A 20,801-nucleotide genomic window follows, 5' to 3' on the forward strand; every position below is an offset into this window, starting at 1 on the left:
CCACAAATACAGCTTTCTTTTGGTGGTATTTAGTTACAGCTCGGAGTTTTATTTTTTGCTAAACAAACAAAAAAAGATGCAAAAAAAAGCCGTTTGTGATCACTTGTCATAATTTATGTCCTTTTTTATGACTTTTTAATAAATACCTCATGGTAAACTTTTTTTGACCTGCACCATTTGGAGCTTTCTTTTTTCTTTTTTACCATCCTTGCCAAACCCCTTCCACACTTGGGGTCTGAAATGTAAACGGGTCACACTTGATCCGGACAACTTGAGGGACCCCCTGAGAGACGCCCACCACGGCTGTTCCATCATTCGGAGCCTTCTGGGAATCCGGTTTGACTGCTTTCAATCCACCATCCACCATCACATGTGCAGACCCCAAGCGTTCCTGACTCTACTGTCGTAAGACTGGGGAGTCCACCGTATCTGGTAAGAGTATTCCATCTACTTTCTTGATTACTTCAGACAAGTCGATACACCTTGCTACACCTGACCAGTGAAACGTCTATTTCATCTGAAGAATGCCTCTTATTTCACTTCACGTGTATTAGTCACATGATAGAGGACCTTACTCTCTGTATTTTATACATGATTGTCTTCACCCAGACATCTTATTTCAAGCGGAATTCCACCCTAAAGTGGAACCTCCGCTGATTGGATCCCTCCCCCCCTCCGGTGTCACAATTGACACCTTTCAGGGGGGAGGGGGGTGGAGATATCTGTCAAAGACAGGTATTTTCACCCACTTCCGGGCATAGACTCCCGTGGGAGTCTACGCCATTTCCTGCCCTGCCGCGCTGTCTGCTGGGACACATACGGGTCCCAGTGACAGCGCGGAGATTTCCTATTGCGCGGCGCAGCTCGCGCATGCGCAGTAGGGAACCGGGAAGTGAAGCCGATTCGCTTCACTTCCTGATTCCCTCACCTAGAATGGTGACTACAGCAGCCGAGAGCCGAGCGATCGATCGGCCTCGGCTGCCGGCATCGCTGGAACCCGGGACAGGTGAGTGTCCATTTATTAAAAGTCAGCAGCTGTAGTATTTATAGCTGCTGGCTTTTAATATTTTTTGTTTTGGTGGAATCCCTCTTTCAAGTATATTTCATTTTCATATGTATTAATCACATGATAGAGGACTTTATTTCCTGTTTCCTTAACATTTACGATTGTTTACACACGGATACTTTCCCTTGTGAATATATCATTATTCAATTAGCGCTACACTATTATTTGGTTTATAATTTTGGGCTTTGTTTGTTTGAAGTGTTAGCAGCTGTTTTTCACCCTTACTCTTATATAGCGCGGTGTCTTCCCCCCTACCTAAGAACTTCTATACAGCCCAGCCAAACTGATGCCGAAGCATCATTTAGAACAATTAACCCCAAACTCACTATAGTTTTGGGCAAAAACGAAATTTAAAGACATAGCGCATACTCATTAGGAGTACCGGCGCTACATTTGTATTGGGGTGATATCGGTGAATGTTTGTATTGGGGTGATATCGGTGAATGTTTGTATTGGGGTGATATCGGTGAATGTTTGTATTGGGGTTATATCGGTGAATGTTTGTATTGGGGACAGCGATCATTGTCCATGTCCTGTAATGGCATAAGGAGATGCAGGATGTATCTGTTCTCCCTGGGGAGGGTGTCAGTGTGCCCTGTACTGGAGGTGTAGCCTGGTACTGCGCGAAGTGGGCGGTGATCAGTGATGGGTATAGGGTACCATGCTGAGGTCTGCTCAGAGCTCAGTGTACGGTGTAGATCGGCTCTCCATGCCCGGCTCTGATCTCCCCCAGGATTAGTGATGGGAAGTCCGGATCTTTTAACTGAATCGGTTCATTTCGAACTACTCAGTGAAATGAACCGATTCAATGAACCGATTCTTCGGTTCTTCGGTTCACTTGCTGAGTCTACTGACAAGCAAGTGAACCGAAGCTCTGACTCAGCCTTCTTAAATGATTAGAATCAAAAGAATGATTCTTCTCAGAAGGCTGGCAGGTCCTGGGAGGTTTATTTGCATTTAGTTCCTTGCTAGTAGCACAATCCTATTATTCTGTCAGATCAGCCGCGTCATCAATTTTGGTGACACATAAAGCTGTGAAAATGAAAAGCGGATTTTTGTGCATATGATGGGCTAACTACACAGTTAACATTGCTAGACATATTTTTCCGTTCTCTTTACAGCGCATTCACAGGAAAAATGATTGTATTTTACTTCCGCGTGCAGGCGAAGTGTCCACGGTAGTAAAATCCAATCGTTAGGCTCCTTTCACACTTGTGCGACTTGAAAGTCATGCAATTTTTGCCACGATTTTTACCGTGACTTTGATGCGATTTTGATGTGACTTGAAGGAATACTTATGTAATCTTGAGGTCTCTGCCTCAAGTCGCATCAAAATCGTACCAAAGTAGTGCAGTAACTACTTTGAAGTCGCTGTGACTGGAAGACCCACAGATATGAACGGTACTCATTGGAAATCTTGGGGTACGACTTGTCATGCGACTTTGTAGTCCCAAGTTGCATGATAAGTCACACAAGTGTAAAAGGAGCCTCATTATGCATTGTAAAGACTACGGACAAATCTGATAGCTAGCAATCTTACCTGTGAAGTTGGCCCATCAGAATGCAGAAAATACACACAAAAACACGCTTTTCATTTACACGACTGTTTGTGCATCACCGAAAGTCGCAATATTGGCTGCTCCTATAGATCGCTTGATCTGACAGAACACCTGCTACCCAGGTCACTGAGCACAATCCTATACTCATATAATCATATACCAGACCCCATATGCAATAAAGAGAACCTGTCACTTCAACAAACGATCACATAGGGGCTTGTTAAGTGAAAAATTTATAAAATAAAAACTAAAACCATCCCCACCAACCCCGATATCTGCATGTGAATAAATGTTTTTTTTTATCGTAATTATTCCAGTACTTTCAAATAGTTTTATATTGTTCTATTAAAAACTGTTGATTTTTTTCCTATTTTGTCTGTGTTATTTTTTATACCACTATTTAAAAAATGGTCATGGTTGGAGGAATTAAAAAAAATAAATAATAATCTAAGGATCCAGGGGTCATAGAAATCTCAGGACCAGAACGCAGAAAAATATTACCATAAAGCAGGATAAAATGTATTTTTGTGTTATAAAAATTAGACAGCTCTCTCATTCAGTTATATAGCTACTAAATTAGACACATGTCCCAGAAGGCATTCCTGTCCTTCTTAACATGAATATCTTCTTTAGCATAAACCAACTAAATATTAAAGGGTTAAATAATTAATCTGAATGAGGATATCTTCTTATCCTGACTCTGTCCTCTCTGTCTATAAAGCAGTCTGTAAGTGTACTACTGCTAGCTGATCATTGATTTAGTGTAGTGTTCTCTACTGGTGGTGACTCATGGTTCTTTTAGTGTACTGTGTTCTAAAAACTGATATGATTCTTTCACTCGTTAACTCGGTAACTTGTACGATTCTTTAACTCGGTAACAAGTACGATTCTTTAACTCGGTGTACTGTGTACTCCTGGCTCTTGTTTTAAGTTTGTATCCAGTTCCTGAGTGTCACTGTGCTTTGAGTCAGCTGATTGGTTGCAGGGAGGGGCGGAGCTCTCTCACTCTAGGATCATATTACCACTGCCAGCTCTGCTGCTCTGCTATGTACTGAGTGCAGAGTGAACTGTTTCAAACGAATCAGTTCACTGAAAAGAATCGATTCATCCAGTTCACTAAAAAGAACCGGTTCAAAAGAACGATTCGTTCATGAACTGGACATCACTACCCAGGATAGGCGCCCCATGTCCGGCTCTGATCACCCCCAGGATAGGCGCCCCATGCCCGGCTCTGATCACCCCCAGGATAGGCGCCCCATGTCCGGCTCTGATCTCCCCCAGGATAGGCACCCCATGTCCGGCTCTGATCTCCCCCAGGATAGGCGCCCCATGTCCGGCTCTGATCTCCCCCAGGATCGGCGCCCCATGCCCGGCTCGGTAGAGTTGCGGGTGTCCCCGGAGCGCTGCCTGTTCGATGGTCCTCTCCGGTTGGAGGTGATCGGGCTGAGCCCCGGGCAGGAGGTGTCTCTCCGCACCGAGCTGACCGATGAAGGCGGGGAGCCGTTCACTTCCCTGGGCCGGTACCGAGCCGGGAGCGGAGGGGAGCTGGATCTGAGCCGGAGCCCGGCGCTGGAGGGCGGCACGTTCACCGGAGTAGAAGCGGAGGGGCCCTTGTGGGCTCTGCAGCCCCGGAATGGTATGAGGAGGATGGTGAAGAAGGACGTGCGGAGCCCCCTGACTGTCCGCTTCTCCCTCCACCAGGAGCCGGCCGGAGATGTGCTCAGCACTGCGGTCCAGGAGAGGAGCTTCATGAGGGAAGGAGTCAGCAGGATCCCAGTGAGGGAGGGCAGAGTGCGGGCCACTCTCTTCATACCGCCTGGTGAGTGACCCCGGGACATGGGGGAACATTGGGGTCGCCGGTTGTGACACAGGGCATCGGAGTCACCAGGACATGGGGGAACATTGGGGTCACCGCAACATGGGGGAATATTGGGGTCACTGGGTGTGACACGGCATCGGAGTCACCGGGACATGGGGGTACATTGGGGTCACCGGGTGTGACACAGGGCATCGGAGTCACCGGGACATGGGGGAACATTGGGGTCGCCGGGTGTGACACAGGGCATCGGAGTCACCAGGACATGGGGGAACATTGGGGTCACCGGGTGTGACACAGGACATCGGAGTCACCGGGACATGGGGGAACATTGGGGTCGCCGGGTGTGACACAGGGCATCGGAGTCACCGGGACTTGGGGGAACATTGGGGTCAGCGGGACATGGGGGAACATTGGGGTCACCGGTACATGGGGGAACATTGGGACCACTGGGTGTGACACAGGGAATCGGAGTCACCGGGACATGGGGGAACATTGGGACCACTGGGTGTGACACAGGGCATCGGAGGCACTGGGACTTGGGGTAACATTGGGGTCACCGGGACATGGGGGAACATTGGGGTCACCGGGACATGGGGGAACATTGGGACCACTGGGTGTTACACTGGGCATCGGAGTCACCGGGACATGGGGGAACATTGGGACCACTGGGTGTGACACAGGGCATCGGAGTCACCGGGACATGGGGGAACATTGGGGCCAATGGGTGTGACATAAGACTGAGGTCACCGGGACATGGGGGAACATTAGGTTCATTGGGTGTGACAATGGGGGGTTGAGGTCACCATGTGTGACATTGGGGGATCGGGGTCACTGTGTGTGACATTAGGTGGTCAGGGTCACTGGGTGTGACATTGGGGGATCTGGGTCACTGGATGTGACTTTGGGGGATCGGGGTCACTGGGTGTGACTTTGGAGGATCGGGGTCACATGGTGTGACATTGGGGATCTGGGTCACCGGGTGGTACGAGGTGCTAGCGGTAGTAGTGGTGGTGGTGGTAGTAGTGGTGGTGGTGGTAGTAGTGGTGGTGGTAGTGGTAGTGGTGGTAATGATGGTGGTGGTGGTGGTAGTGGTAGCGGTAGTAGTGGTGGTGGTTGTAGTGGTGGTGGTAGCGGTAGTGGTGGTAGCGGTGGTAGTGATGGTAGTGGTGGTGGTAGTGGTGGTGGTAGCGGTAGCAGTAGTGGTGGTGGTAGTGGTGGTGGTAGTAGTGGTGGTAGCGGTAGTAGTGGTGGTGGTGGTAGTGGTGGTAGTGATGGTTGTGGTGGTGGTGGTAGCGGTAGTGGTGGTGATGGTAGTGGTGGTGGTGGTAGTGGTAGTGGTGGTGGTAGCGGTAGTGGTGGTAGCGGTAGTGGTGGTGGTGGTAGTGGTGGTGATGGTAGTGGTGGTGGTAGCGGTAGTGGTGGTGGTGGTAGCGGTAGTGGTGGTGGTGGTAGCGATAGTGGTGGTAGTGGTGGTAGTGGTGGTGGTGGTAGTAGGGGTGGTGGTGGTAGTGGTGGTGGTGGTAGCGGTAGTGGTGGTAGTGGTGGCGGTAGTAGTGGTGGTGGTGGTAGCGGTAGTGGTGGTAGTGTTGGTGGTAGCGGTAGTGGTGGTAGTGGTGGTGGTAGTGGTGGTGGTGGTGTTGCACATGATATTATTATTGAAGCACTTTGGAGACAATTTTATTTTGGACTTATTTTATTAACACGTGTGTGTTCACTAGGGATGAGCCGAACACCCCCCGGTTCGGTTCGCACCAGAACTTGCGAACGACCCCCGCGTTCGGTACGAACGTTAGAACCCCATTGAAGTCTATGGGACTCGAACGTTCGAAATGGAAAGTGCTAATTTTAACGGCTAATATGCAAGATAGTGTCCTAAAAAGGGTTTGGGGACCTGCCTCCTGCCTCAGGGGACATGGGTCACTGCAAAAAAAAGTTTTAAAAACTGCCGTTTTGGCGGGAGCACTGATTTTAATGACGATTAAAGTGAAAAAAAAAAAGTGAAATATTCCTTTAAATATGGTGCCTGGGGGGTGTCTGTAGTATGCCTGTGAAGTGCCACGTGTTTCCCGTGTTTAGAACAGTCCCTGCACAAAATGACATTAAACGGAAATAACACCATTTAAAACTGCTTGCGGTTTTAATGTTATATCTGGTTCCTGCAATATGGTTGAAAATCATTGAGAAACATGGCATGGGTAGCCCTCCCTGCCCATTACCAGCCTATTTGGGTCTTGTACGCATATTAAGGGGAACCCCGTACCCATATTAAAAAAAGGAAATGCGTGTGGCCCCCAGGCCCTATATACTCAGAACAGCAGTATACAGGCGGTGCAAACAAGACAGGGACTGTGTAGGTTTGTTGTGTTAAGTTGAATCTGTTTGTAATTTTCAACCGGTACATTTTTAAAGTGTAGCTCCAGTCAAAAAAACGATTTTTAATCTTTTTGGAAAACATAGGGAAGGGTTATCACCCCTGTATAATTTGTTTTGTCGTCCATCTTTTTTCATCTCACTTGCTGCTGTCTCCTTGCGTTTGCAAGTAGGAGATGTTTGTAAGTTGGATGTTTGAAAGTAGGGGCCTGCCCTATATTATAGCGGTATGTACTGGGTACAGAGCACGCAGACAGCACGCACTATCTCCTAACACTACTGACTGCAAGCTCTATTATTAACCACTTGACCACTGGGCACTTAAACACCCTTAATAACCAGACCAATTTTCAGCTTTCGGTGCCCTCACATTTTGAATGACAATTACTCAGTCATGCAACACTGGACCTATAGGAAATGTTTGTCCTTTTTTCACACAAATAGAGCTTTCTTTTGGTGGTATTTAATCACTGCTGGGTTTTTTATTTTTTGTGCTATAAAAGAAAAAAGACCGAAAATTCTGCGAAAAAATGAATTTTTCTTCGTTTCTGTTATAAAATTTTGCAGATTAGTCATTTTTTCTTCATAAATTTTGGCCAAAATTCATACTACTACATATCTTTGGTAAAAATAAGTACAAATTGGTGGATATTATTTGGTCTTTGTGAAAGTTATAGAGTCCACAAGCTATGGTGCCAATATCTGAAAATTGATCACACCTGAAGTACTGACGGCCTATTTCCTTTTTTTTTTTTTCCACAAAATTGTCATATTATCAGGTTATTTCACACACACAGCATATGCATACCACAAATTACACCCCAAAACACATTCTGCTATTACTCCCGAGTACGGCGATACCACATGTGTGAGACTTTTACACAGCGTGGCCACATACAGAGGCCCAACATGCAGGGAGCGCCATCAGGCGTTCTGGAGCACCCAGGCCAATTCTGACATTTCTCTCCTACATGTAAAAATCATAATTTATTTGCTAGAAAATTACAGAGAACCCCAAAACATTATATATATATATATATATATATTTTTTAGCAAAGACCCTGGAGAATACAATGGTGGTCGTTGCAAATTTTTATCTCACACGGTATTTGCACAGCAATTTTTCAAACGCGTTTTTTGGGGGGAAAAAACAGTTTTGTGCTTAGAAAACAAACAAAAAAAACAGTAAAGTTAGCCCAATGTTTGCATAAAGTGAAAGATGAAGTTATGCTGAGTAAATAGATATCAAACATGTCACTCTTCAAAATTGCACATGCCCGTGGAATGGCGCCAAACGTCGCTACTTAAAAAATCCCCATAGGCGATGCTTTAAATTTTTTTTTACTGGTTACATGTTTTGAGTTGCAGAGGAGGTCTAGGACTAGAATTATTGCTCTCGCTCTAACATTCTCGGCGATACCTCACATGTGTGGCACATGCGAGCACATGGGGACATGGGCGCTTTAATTTTTATTTTATTTTTTTATTGTTCATTTTACTTTATTTATTTTAGTTTGACATTTTTTCCCCCAAAAATATATTTTTGATCACTTTTATTCCTATTACAAGAAATGTAAACATCCCTTGTAATAGGAATATGGGGTGACAGGTCCTCTTTACAGTGAAATCTGGGGGGTCAATATGACCCCACATCTCACCTCTAGGCTGGGAAGCCTGAAATAAAAAATAAAAAAAAGATTCTGGCTTTGATCGTACTGGCGAGTTAGTAGAAGCACCGGAGGGCGGTGAGGGGCGTCTATGGCTGGGTATTTCAGGGTATCACCGAGTATGGCTGGGTATCTCTGAGTATGGCTGGGTATGGCAATTTTTTTGGCAGGGTATTACAGAGTATTGGCGGGGTATTGGCGGGGTACTACAGAGTAATAGCAGGGTACTGCAGAGTATTGGGGGGTACTACAGAGTAATGGCAGGGTACTGCAGAGTATTGGGGGTACTGCAGAGTAATGGCGGGTACTGCAGAGTATTGGGGGGTACTGCAGAGTAATGGGGGTTACTGCAGAGTAATGGGGGTTACTGCAGAGTAATGGGGGGTACTGCAGAGTAATGGCAGGGTACTGCAGAGTAATGGGGGGTACTGCACTGCAGAGTAATGGCAGGGTACTGCAGAGTAATGGCGGGGTACTGCACTGCAGAGTAATGGCGGGGTACTGCAGAGTAATGGCGGGGTACTGCAGAGTATGCACTGGTATTGCAGAGTATTGGCAGGGAATTGAGGGGTTAAATTCGGTGAGCAGCGATGTGGGCACTGCAGATGCAGCCCACATCGCTGCTGACACCGATCTCTTTCCCCTCCGCTGTACCGATCGGTACAGAGAGGGGAGGGGGGAACCGGCGTCATAACATGACGCCGGTTTGTTTCCAAGTGATCACTCCGTCATTTGACGGAGCCATCACGTGGTAAACGGCCGCTATGAGCGGCCGTTTACCGTGATCCGTGATGCGCCGGGTCCTGTGGATCCGGCGGTCACGGATGCTCTCGAGTGCGCGCACCTCGGGGCACGCGAGAGCAGAATTCTGGGAGACCGTTAATTAACGGCCTCTCAGAGTTAAACAACAGCCCTGAAGCCGTTAATCGGCAATGGGCAGTTGTTAAGTGGTTAAAGCTAGATCACTAGCTATATAGGTGAGGTGAATATAGTGGTGTATACTGCAGTCAGGGCACAGACAACAACCACTACACAGCAGCAAGATAGGAAATCAGCCAAAAACGATTGGTGTGTACTGTGTTGAAGGTACACAGAACACCCACTGCTTCAGATGCTAAGTAACACACTACACGAGGCCGCCTCAAAGGCGGCCTTATATAGTGTGGGGCGTGCACTACACAGCCTGAGCTATGATTGGCCACAGGCAGGATGCCTGTGGCCAATCATGGCTCTCCTCGCTGCCGGCGCTGCGATTGGCCAAGCATGCGGGGTCACAGTGCATGCTTGGCCAATCATGGGGCAGCAATGCACTGCGCCACCGCAGTGCATTGTGGTCCGCGCGCGCGTCACTCGAATTTTGACGCGAACGGCCCAAACGTTCGGAATTCGCCGAACGGCCGAACAGTCAATGTTCGAGTCGAACGTACGTTCGACTCGAACACGAAGCTCATCCCTAGTGTTCACATTTTAGATGTCAAGAACACTACTGACACACATGGGTATTACCGCCTTCGTGACCAGACCGTTTTTTCTATTCAGCACTACATTATTTTAACTGGCAATTGCGCAGTCATGTATCACTGTACACAAATGAAATTTATATCATTTTTTTCACCCAAGCAGAGCTTTGTTTTGGTGGTATTTGATCACCACTAGGTTTTTTAGTATATAAAAGAAAAAAGTCCAATGATTTAAAAAAAAAAAAAACTCAAATTTTTTCTACTTTCTGTTATCAAACCTATCCAATAAAAAAAAATCTACATTAAATCTACATAAATTGAGGCCAAATGAAGTACAGTATATAATAAATGGTTTGTGTGAATGTTTTAGCGTCTACAAGCTATGGTATGTAGCTATAGACACTATACTATAATAGCGATGATTAGCAACTTACTTATAGCCTCTTTGTCAGAACCTTGGAAAGCAAAAGAAAGTGTGTAAAATGTGGTATAGATATACATGGAGATATACACACATGCATTTGGTATTGATCTCATCTAGAGCGCTGTGATGAGGATACTTGTAGAGTAAAGGAGAATTCATCCCCGACCATGCGATACGTCTCCTAATCAGGCACTCCTCTCCATGTATATCTACCTCATTTTACAGACTTTCTTTTGCTTTCCAAGGCTCTGGTGAAGAGGAAACCCCTCAAAACACGTTAGCCTATCATTGAGCATTCACCCTTGTATGGACATAATTAATTTTTAATGAATAGTTTGTAACATAGTTTTTATGAATTCGTAGTAATTTCTTTGTACTCATCTACTTGGTTTAAGAATAAATTGAACAGGTATACCTAATAAAATGGCCGGTGAGTGTACATTCTCCATATTCTGTACAGCTTATGTTGAATTACAATCCTCCATTCAGACTTTATCTTTCTGCCTAGAAGGTCGGGTAGGTCGGTGTAGTAGCTTTTATAACTAGTAGTAGTTAGCGCCATTCAGCTGAACTTGCTCTGGAAAGCTGAAGATGTTCCTCAACTTATCTAAGTTGATTTTCATTGAGTGTCAGGAACATACCTCAGCGTTTTCAACCACAACAGTAGCTCAGTCGCACCTAAAACAATTATGTTGTATATGTACGAAGCATTGGATCTTCTGGTTGTGATGTTTTATAGTTGAGGAAAGGCAACTGAATACGTAGAGCTGGTTGGCTCTAGTGAGGATGCTCTCATGAAAAAAAGATGTCTCTGGCTGGAGAGTCCAAAGATAAAGAATAATAGCAATACCAAACCAATAGTCTGTAAAAGTTGAAATCAGTTCATAGTATAATAAAGTTACACAGCCAACAGATTTTGTGGGCTCTGCCACTCCCTCTTCATCAGGTCTTAAAGTGCTTGTAAAGATGCAAGGTTTTTTACCTCCATACCTTCAGGGTAAAAAAACCTTCTCTCTGTAGCTCCCCCCTAATATTTCCATGAGCCCGATCTTTCTCCAGCGATTTGTACAGGAGCCTTGGCTCTGCTGGGTCTCTCTTTCCTCATTGGCTCCCGCTGCTGTCAATCACAGCCAATGGGGAGGGGCCAAGCCCTGGCTCTGTGTGAATGGACACGCAGAGCAGCAGCTCAGGAGAACACCTTCTTGGTGCCCTCATTGGAATCTGCTTGCTCTGGGGGCAGGAGTGGGGGACCAGAAGTGCCTGCGGGGGATCCGAGAAGAGGAGGATCTGGGGAGCTCTGTGCAAAACCACTACACAGAGCAGGTAAGTATAACATGTTTGTTATTAAAAAAACATATTGCCTTTATTATCACTTTAAGTTCTGAGTGAACTTGTAATAGATATTCACAGTAACCAGCTGCTCCCTGGGCACAGGAAAATGTTCAGATTTTTTGCCCAAAATAATTTCAGCCTCTCACCGTCCATGTGCATGAGGCCTATAAACGCCGGGCTAGGCTTCCAACACTCATTAGAACTAAAGGTGCTATGACGATGAGTGGTAAAACTACTTTAACATACAAAATAAGTCTAGTTGTATTTGAACTAAGGAATACCAGTGTACCATAGATCAGTGTTCTGCTGCCTGGGGGCTAGATGCAGACCTTTGCCAACTTACTGTATATCCGGCCCTTGGGGCACTATTCCTCCCACTGACACCAATGATTTAGCACTATTCCTCCCACTGACACCAATGATTTAGCACTCTTCCTATTGTCAAAAATTTTCGTTGAGTTATTTACATGTCAGGAATTTCTGTATGCATGAAACTTACTGATATGTCTATTTTAAGAGAGTATTTATGGGATATCCACAATTGTTCTGAATAGGCGCTATTCTGTATAGAATACATTGTTTGCTGGTAGCTGTTTATAGGGGCCTTTTTGTACTTAGGGGCTACCAGTCATGTCAGGAATGACAAGTCATGGCACCTAAGGTATCTCACAAAAGTGGGTACACCCCTCACATTTTTGTAAATATTTTATTATATCTTTTCATGTGACAACACTGAAGAAATTACACTTTGCTACAATGTAAAGTAGTGAGTATACAGGTTGTATAACAGTGTAAATGAGCTGTCCCTTCAAAATAACTCAACACACAGCCAATAATGCCTAAACCACTGACAGCAAAAGTAAGTACACTACTAAGCGAAAATGTCCAAATTGTGCTCAACGTGTCAATATTTTGTGTGGCCACCATTATTTTCCAGCACTGCCTTAACCCTCTTGGGCATGGAGTTCACCAGAGTTTCACAGGTTGCCACTGGAGTCCTCTTCCACTCCTCCATGATGGCATCACGGAGCTGGTGGATGATTGAGACTTTGTGCTCCTCCACCTTCCGTTTGAGGATATCCCACAGATGCTCAAATGGGTTTAGGTCTGGAGACATGCTTGGCCAGTCCATCACCGTTACCCTCAACTTATTTAGCAAGTCATCTTGGGGGTGTGCTTTGGGGTCGTTATCATGTTTGAATACTGTCCTGTGGCCCAGTCTCTGAAAGGATGGGATCACGCTCTGCTTCAGTATGTCACAGTCAGGGCAACCATCAGAAATTTTGGGGCCCCTTACGCAGCTTTTGGTCTGGGCCTGACCACAAACATTCCTTAAGGCCTGCCCACTGGCTGTCCCACCAAATCCACCCACTGGCCATCCCGCCAAGTCCTTCAGTGCACCCACTTTTATTTTAATACTCTTACAACCCAATATAACCTCCATCCCATGTCCTCTTCCTCCTCCACTCCCATGTCCTCCTCCATCCCATGTGCTACACTTCCTGACCCTTCTCACCCATCCCATGTCCTCCTCCTCCATCCCATGTCCTCTTCTTTCTCCAGTCCCATCTCCTTCATCCCATGTCCTCCCCCTCCATCCCATGTCCTCTTCCTTCTCCAGTCCCATCTCCTTCATCCCATGTCATCTTCCTTCTCCAGTCCCATCTCCTCCATCCCATGTCCTCCTCCTTCTCCATCCCATGTGCTCTTCTTCCATTTCCAGTCCCTTCTCCCCCATCCCATGTCCTCCTCCTCCATTTCATGTTTTCTTCCTTCTCCAGTCCTATCTCCTTCATCCCACGTTCTCTTCCTTCTCCAGTTCCATCTCCTCCATCCCATGTCCTCCTCCTTCTCCATCCCATGTGCTCTTCTTCCATTTCCAGTCCCTTCTCCCCCATCCCATGTCCTCCTCCTCCATTTCATGTTCTCTTCCTTCTCCAGTCCTATCTCCTTCATCCCACGTTCTCTTCCTTCTCCAGTCCCATCTCCTTCATCCCATGTCCTCTTCCTTCTCCAGTCCCATCTCCTCCATCCCATGTCCTCCTCCTTCTCCATCCAATGTGCTCCTCTTCCAGTCCCTTGTCCCCCTCCCATGTCTTCTTCCCTCTCCAGGCCCATAACCTCCATCCCATGTCCTCTTCCTTCTCCAGTCCCATTTCTGCCATCCCATGTCCTCCTCCTTCTCCAGTCCCTTGTCCCCATCCCATGTCCTCCTTTTGCAGTCCCATCTTCGCCATCCCATCCTCTTCCTCCATTCTAGGTCCTCCTCCTCCATCCCATGTCCTCCTCTTCCTCTATTCTAGGTCCTCCTCCTCCATCCCATGTCATCCTTCTCCATTCTCATCTGACCTGTATGTTGGCCCTCTCTCGCAGTGTCCTCTCTCTGTAGTCCTTCTATCCCTTCTGTGTCATCAGTACAGCCCAGATGCAGTCCAGTGTAATCCCTCCTGTATGTAGAGTAGTGGAGGGTATGACAGAGGCAGAATGGGGAAGGATTTATTTTAATGGCAGTCTGGGGTGACTAGGGAGTGATGTTGGGTAGATAAGGGTCCGAGTGATGTCCTACAGCTGGATATATGAAGTGGTCTCGGGTTGATGCAAGCTGGGGGGATTAGGGGGCTGAGATGTGGTCAGATAGAGATGTTTATAAAAATAAAAACTATTATGCTCATCTACTAATATATACAAGTTATATAATACAAAATTCATACTCAAAGAAAATATTGTCCTGTTATAAAATGTAATATATATATATATATATATATATATATATATATATATATATATATATATATAATCCAGCACTCTGTATGTCCAGATAATGTGAAATTAATTTATGACAATTCATGTAACCCTGTGTTATCCAAGCTCTGAGTCTGTACAATCAGAGGTGTAAACTCACCACATGAACACAGGGTTACATGAATGGTCAAAAATGACATTCACATTATCTGGACATAGATATTGGGGGATGTTATATAGATAGGGCTGTGTGCTAGCTTGGGAGATATCTGTCACACTCACTGTCTTTTCATCCTCTGTGTCTCCTTATCAATGCAATACCTACAAGACAAATCCTACAGAAACTTTGGCAGCTTTTCTTCCAAGGAGACTTTACTCAGTAAAAAACTCCTCTCTCCTCCTCCCTGTAGTGAGAGCAGACATCCCGACCAGCAGTAGCTAAAGGGAGCGCCGCCCCCTCACACTGCACTGGTGATTGGAGCTTTGGAGAGTCTAAATACACCATCGGTGCTTTATCGACAGAAGACCAGCACAGACAGTGTGTGTATTTAGAAGCTGCTGCCCCACAGTGGCAAGTGTACCCTCCTATCCACTTACCCTGGGCACTCAGTTCATCCCTGGTCAGAATGGAGGAGCCCTGCTCCATCGGCTAGGTGTGCTGCTGTGATAAGCAGCCGAATTCTGTCACAGAGAGCATCATTGCTGTGTCTGTCCTCAGAGGATATACAGGGAAAGTATCCAAAGAAGCAGTCCCCACTCAGGCCCCTAGGGATGCCATGGCCCCTTATAGGTGTATGGAGTGTACCCACTGATGGCGGCCCTGGTCACAGTATATGTTGGCATTCATGGTTCCCTCAATTGTAGCTCCCCAGTGCCGGCAGCACTCATGCAGCCCCGGACCACGACACTCCCACCACCATGCTTGACTGTACTCAAGACACACTTGGTTACCACCACATATACTTGGCACCATCTGAACCAAATATGTTTATCTTGGTCTCATCAGACCACAGGACATGGTTCCAGTAATCCATGTCCTTAGTCTGCTTGTCCTCAGCAAACTGTTTGCAGACATTCTTGTGCTTTCATCTTTAGAAGACGCTTCCTTCTGGGACAACAGCCATGCAGATCAACTTGATGCAGTGTGTGGCGTATGGTGTGAGCACTGACAGGCTGACCCCCCCTCACCCCTTCAACCTCTGCAGCAATGCTAGCAGCACTCATACATCTATTTATCAAAGACAACCTCTGGATATGACAATGAGCACGTGCACTCAACTTCTTTGGTTGACAACGGCGAGGCCTGTTCTGTGTGGAACCTCTCCTCTTAAACTGCTGTATGGTCTTGGCCACCATGCTGCAGCTCAATTTCAGGGTCTTGGCAATCCTCTTATAGCCTAGGCCAGTGATGGCGAACCTTGGCACCCCAGATGTTTTGGAACTACATTTCCCATGATGCTCATGCACTCTGCAGTGTAGTGGAGCATCATGGGAAATGTAGTTTCAAAACATCAGGAGTGCCAAGGTTCGCCATCACTGGCCTAGGCCATCTTTATATAGAGCAGGGATATGCAATTAGCGGACCTCCAGCTGTTGCAGAACTAAAATTCTCATGAGGCATAGCAAGACTCTGACAGCCACAAGAATGACACCCAGATACAGAGGCATGATGGGACTTGTAGTTTTGCAACAGCTGGAGGTCCACTAATTACATATCCCTGATATAGGGCAACAATTCTTTTTTTTTTCAGATCATCAGAGAGTTCTTTGCCATGAGGTGCCATGTTGAGCTTCCAGTGACCAGTATGAGAGAGTGAGAGAGATAACACCAAATTTAACGCACCTGCTCCCAATTCACACCTGAGACCTTGTAACACTAACGACTCTCATTACTCTGGGGAGGTAAAATGGCTAATTGGGCAAATTTATACTGTTATACAAACTGTAAAATCACTACTTTACATTGTATCAAAAGTGTAATTTCTTCATTGTTGTCACATAAAAAGATATAATAAAATATTTACAAAAATGTTAGGAGTGTACTCACTTGTGTGAGATACTGTATGCTTTGTTTTGTTCCTAGTATGACCCAAAAAAGGCAAAATTTGAATGCCGCTAAGGTAGAGAGGTAAAGTCCAACTAGACAGCTGCTAGCAGGAATAGGGCGCTCGTCTTAGCTCCAAGCTGCAGCAGTGTCAAGGGAAAAGATCCATAAGCCGCACACCATGAAACAGACCCATGTGCATGAAGTGAGATCAATGTCAGCCTCAGCCCAGACTCCAGTAAGGCCACTCGCTGAATGCATTTCACTCTGCACCTTGGAGCCCAAGCTGGAATCTGGGCTGAGGTTTCCATTCATCTCACTTCGTGTACATGGGTCTGTTTCATGGTGTGCAGCTTAGGGATCTTTTACTTTGATTTTGTCCTAGTATGCGTTTGTTATTGTTAGAAAATGGTATTAGAGAAAATTAGAAGTTAAAATTCTTGATCTATTTGTTTCCAGTTCGATTAATAAAACTAAGCACTTTAAATGTGGAATGTTATTTCTCCTGTGTAGGACCTGGCTCATTTCCTGGCATCATAGATCTGTATGGAACAGGGGGAGGTCTCATGGAACACAGAGCCAGCCTCTTGGCCAATTACGGCTTTGTGACAATGGCACTCGCATTTTTTGGTTATGATGACCTCCCTAGCCATCTAGGTGGGCTTCAACTGGACTACTTTCGTGAAGCTGTGGAGTTTTTAAAACAGCACCCAAAGGTATTTCTATATAATCTCTAAATAGTATGACCTGGTTTTGAAGGTTCTCCAGTGCACAACAAAGCATAGATGTGCTACTCTAAGGCACTGCTATTCATCACAAAAAAGTGTGTTAAAAAACGCAATTGAAAAGATGTGAATAGAGCCTTAATCCCCATGGACATTGGACTTTTCCTCCCCATACTTCTCATGGAGGCCATCTCCCTTTACTGCCTGGAACTTTGGGTCTGCATCCCAGAACATATGACAGGGCACATCATTTAAGGGGGAAGTACTGATGATGTAGCCTTCCCAGGATGCCTCTGTGAGGCCTGGGCCCTACCACCAGTGCCTCATTCATCCAGAAAATGGAAAAACCATACTTGGCGAAATAAATATTAGGCGGTTATGGATTCCCTCTATTTACTCCATATATGTATTAACTTGTCTATTCTTATAGTTAGCTAGACTATGAAAGCTCTGGTATAGTTACTGGTGATGGTACATTAGTAAGATTAGCTATTGAAAATAAAACACACTGCTTATATTAACCAGGGTTTTATTTATTTCCCAAGAAAATAGGAACGTTAACATAAAAACACAGAAGGAAAATATTATAGAGCATATGAAATACAAAAACATCAATGATACATTAAGTAAGGTCATCCTCGAGATATTGTGTCATCAGCTGGGCTCGCTGGCATGAGAGCCATGAGGCAAGAGAGAGTTTTTCCTGCTGGTCAGCAATTTTAAACTGCATTCAGACGCCCCCCCATACATCACACCCATCTAGCCTCCTGCCCAATGGAAAAGAGATAAGCATCTCTGTCCATACTCCAGGATGCATGCTGTATTGTCCACTAGGGGCAGCGTGTGTCCATGGCATGCAGATATTCTACCCTGGTCAAATCTTCAATGACATCTGGTCTTGGCTCTTGGTAGCTCAACCCATCAGTCAACTTGGCAGCAGGGGCTTATTTTGAAGCTTTGTTTGCAGACATGTTAATCAAACACTTCATTAATAAATAAAATTGTTGGGACTTTGTATGAGACAATGACTGCTACAGAGTTTGTATGTCTCCATCCCTGAATCCTAGAAAAAAAAGGGGGGGGGGGGGGGAATGGTGGGACTTTAAATGAAGCACAACACAAAAGCCAAATTAATAAATTGGTAGATACTATTTAATATTTAAAGTGGTTGTATACCCACATTTTTAACTTTTACCTACAGGAAAGCCTATAATAAGGCTTACCTGTAGGTAAAAAAAAAATCTCCTAAACCTGTACGGTTTAGGAGATATTCCCCTCGGTATGCGCCGCTGACTGCAGCGGCGCATGCGCACAAGGGGTTTCTCGCCGTCAAAATCCGGCAGCGGCCGAGCGGCCGGACTGAAATCTCCCGCGCGCATGCGCGGGAGTGACGATATCGCGGCTCCGGCCACTCACAGCGCCGGAGCCGCGATACACGGAAGAAACGCCGAGGGAGCATGTCAGCTCCCTCGGCGTGGATCGGGCCAGATGTCGGGGCCTCGTTCTAAGGTAAGTATTTCATAATGAGCTAGTTTGCGGTGCATACTAGCTCATTATGCCTTTTGCTTTGCAGGTTAAAAAAAAAAAAAAAAAAAAATATGCGGGTTTACTACCGCTTTAATGGTGCACATGAATGCATGTGGGACCGTAAATAACATGTAGCAAATAACATAATAATATAGAAATATAATAAATACATAGAAATGTACACACACACACATATAAGTGTTGGAAATGCATACATATGCATAAGTATTCCTACATAGTAAAAGGTAAAAAATTTAAATGTAGCTCAAACTTGCATATAAACATGATTAATTGCACACATGATAATATAAAATTGGTTCAAGATTCTTTAAGGTAGTCACATGGTGTGAAAATACATCAGTATATAGCTCTACGCACATTTCGTGGATAAATTCCACTCATCAGGAGCAAATGCAATCTAGCAATGTCAGTAATAAAATAGAAATACCAAATATAGTAAACTAAAGTAACAGGAAGAGGGAGAACCACAGCTTAATCCCAACACACAACAATCAAACACTTCAATCTTTATTACACCAGGTAGTCTGGAGCCAAGCTCTACTCCCCTTCCAGGGGGCATGACTCAACACCCTGCTGGGTCAACTTCCAACTTAGGCCACCTGGCTGTATCAACCAGGATGTAAAACTCCAGAAATATTATATTAAACCATGTTACCTTCCAACACTTGGCGATGAACCAGGTTTGCATTGTGAATAAGTGATACCATGAATTGCTTGTTTTTTTTAGTTCTTATTTTGTAGAATTCAAAATCCGATGAGAATGTTAGGGTACAAGAGAGAATACTAAAACTATGTCTTTAATATTTCTGTAGGTTAACAAACAAGAAATTGGGATTATAGGTATTTGTAAAGGTGCTGACCTAGCAATCTCAATGGCAACATTCCTACCTGGAATAAAGGCAGTTGTCAGTATATGTGGCTGCAATGCCAACACTATGGCCCCATTACCATGTGATGGCTTTGTGCTCCCATTCTTGGGGAACATTGCTGAGAAGGTTAAGCTTACAGAAACTGGAGAAGTGGATTTGTCAGAGTCTATGGAAAACCCTATGGACCCTGTGTTTCAAGAGTGCCTCATCCCAGCTGAAAGGTCCTCTGCTTCCTTCCTCCTCTTATCCGGTCTCGATGACAAAACCTGGCCCAGCGCATTATATAGTGAGCAGTTTGTTGCACGTCTCAAAGAGCACAAGAAGGAAGTTGAATCATTTTATTATCCTGGGGCTGGCCATCTGTTGGAGCCTCCTTATTTTCCTCTGTGCAGGGTATCCTATCAGAAGCTATTGGGAATGCCTACTTTATGGGGAGGTCAGCTTAGAGCACATGCTAAAGCACAAGAAGATGCATGGAAGAAGATCCTAAGATTTTTCTCAAAGCAACTAAAAGCCAATACTGCACCACACAGCCACCTGTAGATACCCGATAGCAATAAGATCTCAAATGTACAATTTGTGATATCCTCAATGAATAAATTATAATTTTAAGTAATTTGTTATTTTGATTATTCTTGTCTGCAAGTCATCTGCTATCTCCTCTTAACAATTATAACTGCCCAATGTATGCTGGAAGCTATTTTAGGTGGTTCAAACTCTAAAGGTTTTTACCTTAATACATTCTCTATCCGAGTCCTCCCTCGATTCAGTGATGTGCGTGTCTGCAGCCCCACTCTCCTTTCTTCCTTTTCTTACAAGACAAAGAGGCAGCAAAGAGAGCCATTGGCTCCTGCAACTGCAGTCAAATCGTGCGAGAAGGGAGCAGGGGCCTTACTGAGCTGTGTTGTGTGTGCGCTTATGGATGCATACAGCCCAGCTCAGGAGCACGCTTGCATATGTGCCCCATAAGGCAGGGCTTGTTATGGGAGTACGTGTGCAGGAGAGGAGGAGCAGACACCGATGGCAGGGGACTCCAGAAGAGGAGGTAAGTGATGCTCTGTGTATTATCCTTGCACGGAAAATGTATTTTACGGAAAAAAAATTGCGTATAACTTTAAAGTGATTGTAAAGTCTGTGTGACTTTACATGTATCCCTTCCAGGTTTTATGCCATTAA

The 20,801-nt window shown here is 45.3% G+C and overlaps 1 protein-coding gene across 2 annotated transcripts; it reads left to right on the forward strand.

Annotated features, from left to right (window-relative positions):
* The first annotated feature begins 1,698 nt into the window (after positions 1 to 1,698).
* Positions 1,699 to 20,241, forward strand: LOC143943039 (acyl-coenzyme A thioesterase 1-like). Of its 2 annotated transcripts, XM_077464532.1 has the most exons (4): positions 1,699 to 1,804; positions 3,804 to 4,444; positions 16,997 to 17,199; positions 19,569 to 20,241. In XM_077464532.1, the coding sequence occupies exons 2-4, from the start codon at positions 3,811 to 3,813 to the stop codon at positions 20,166 to 20,168; spliced, it is 1,437 nt and encodes a 478-aa protein (XP_077320658.1). In that variant the 5' UTR covers positions 1,699 to 1,804; positions 3,804 to 3,810; the 3' UTR covers positions 20,169 to 20,241. The 2 variants fall into 2 exon arrangements, with proteins under 2 accessions (XP_077320658.1, XP_077320659.1); XM_077464533.1 differs by lacking the exon at positions 1,699 to 1,804 and having other exon boundaries at positions 3,800 to 4,444.
* The last annotated feature ends 560 nt before the right edge of the window (positions 20,242 to 20,801 follow it).

Source organism: Lithobates pipiens, unplaced genomic scaffold (genome assembly GCF_037356315.1).
Source record: "Lithobates pipiens isolate NorthernLeopardFrog02 unplaced genomic scaffold, aLitPip1_a1.2 Scaffold_30, whole genome shotgun sequence".
Lineage (NCBI taxonomy): Eukaryota > Metazoa > Chordata > Amphibia > Anura > Ranidae > Lithobates > Lithobates pipiens.

What these genes read in the sequence shown, in the direction of transcription:
- LOC143943039 (XM_077464532.1), top strand. Translation starts at nt 3,811, where the DNA reads ATGTCCGGCTCTGATCACCCCCAGGATAGGCGCCCCATGCCCGGCTCT. An exon ending in CACTCTCTTCATACCGCCTG is followed by an intron (nt 4,445 to 16,996) that starts GTGAGTGACCCC and finishes TCTCCTGTGTAG; the next exon opens with GACCTGGCTCATTTCCTGGC. An exon ending in TTTTAAAACAGCACCCAAAG is followed by an intron (nt 17,200 to 19,568) that starts GTATTTCTATAT and finishes ATATTTCTGTAG; the next exon opens with GTTAACAAACAAGAAATTGG.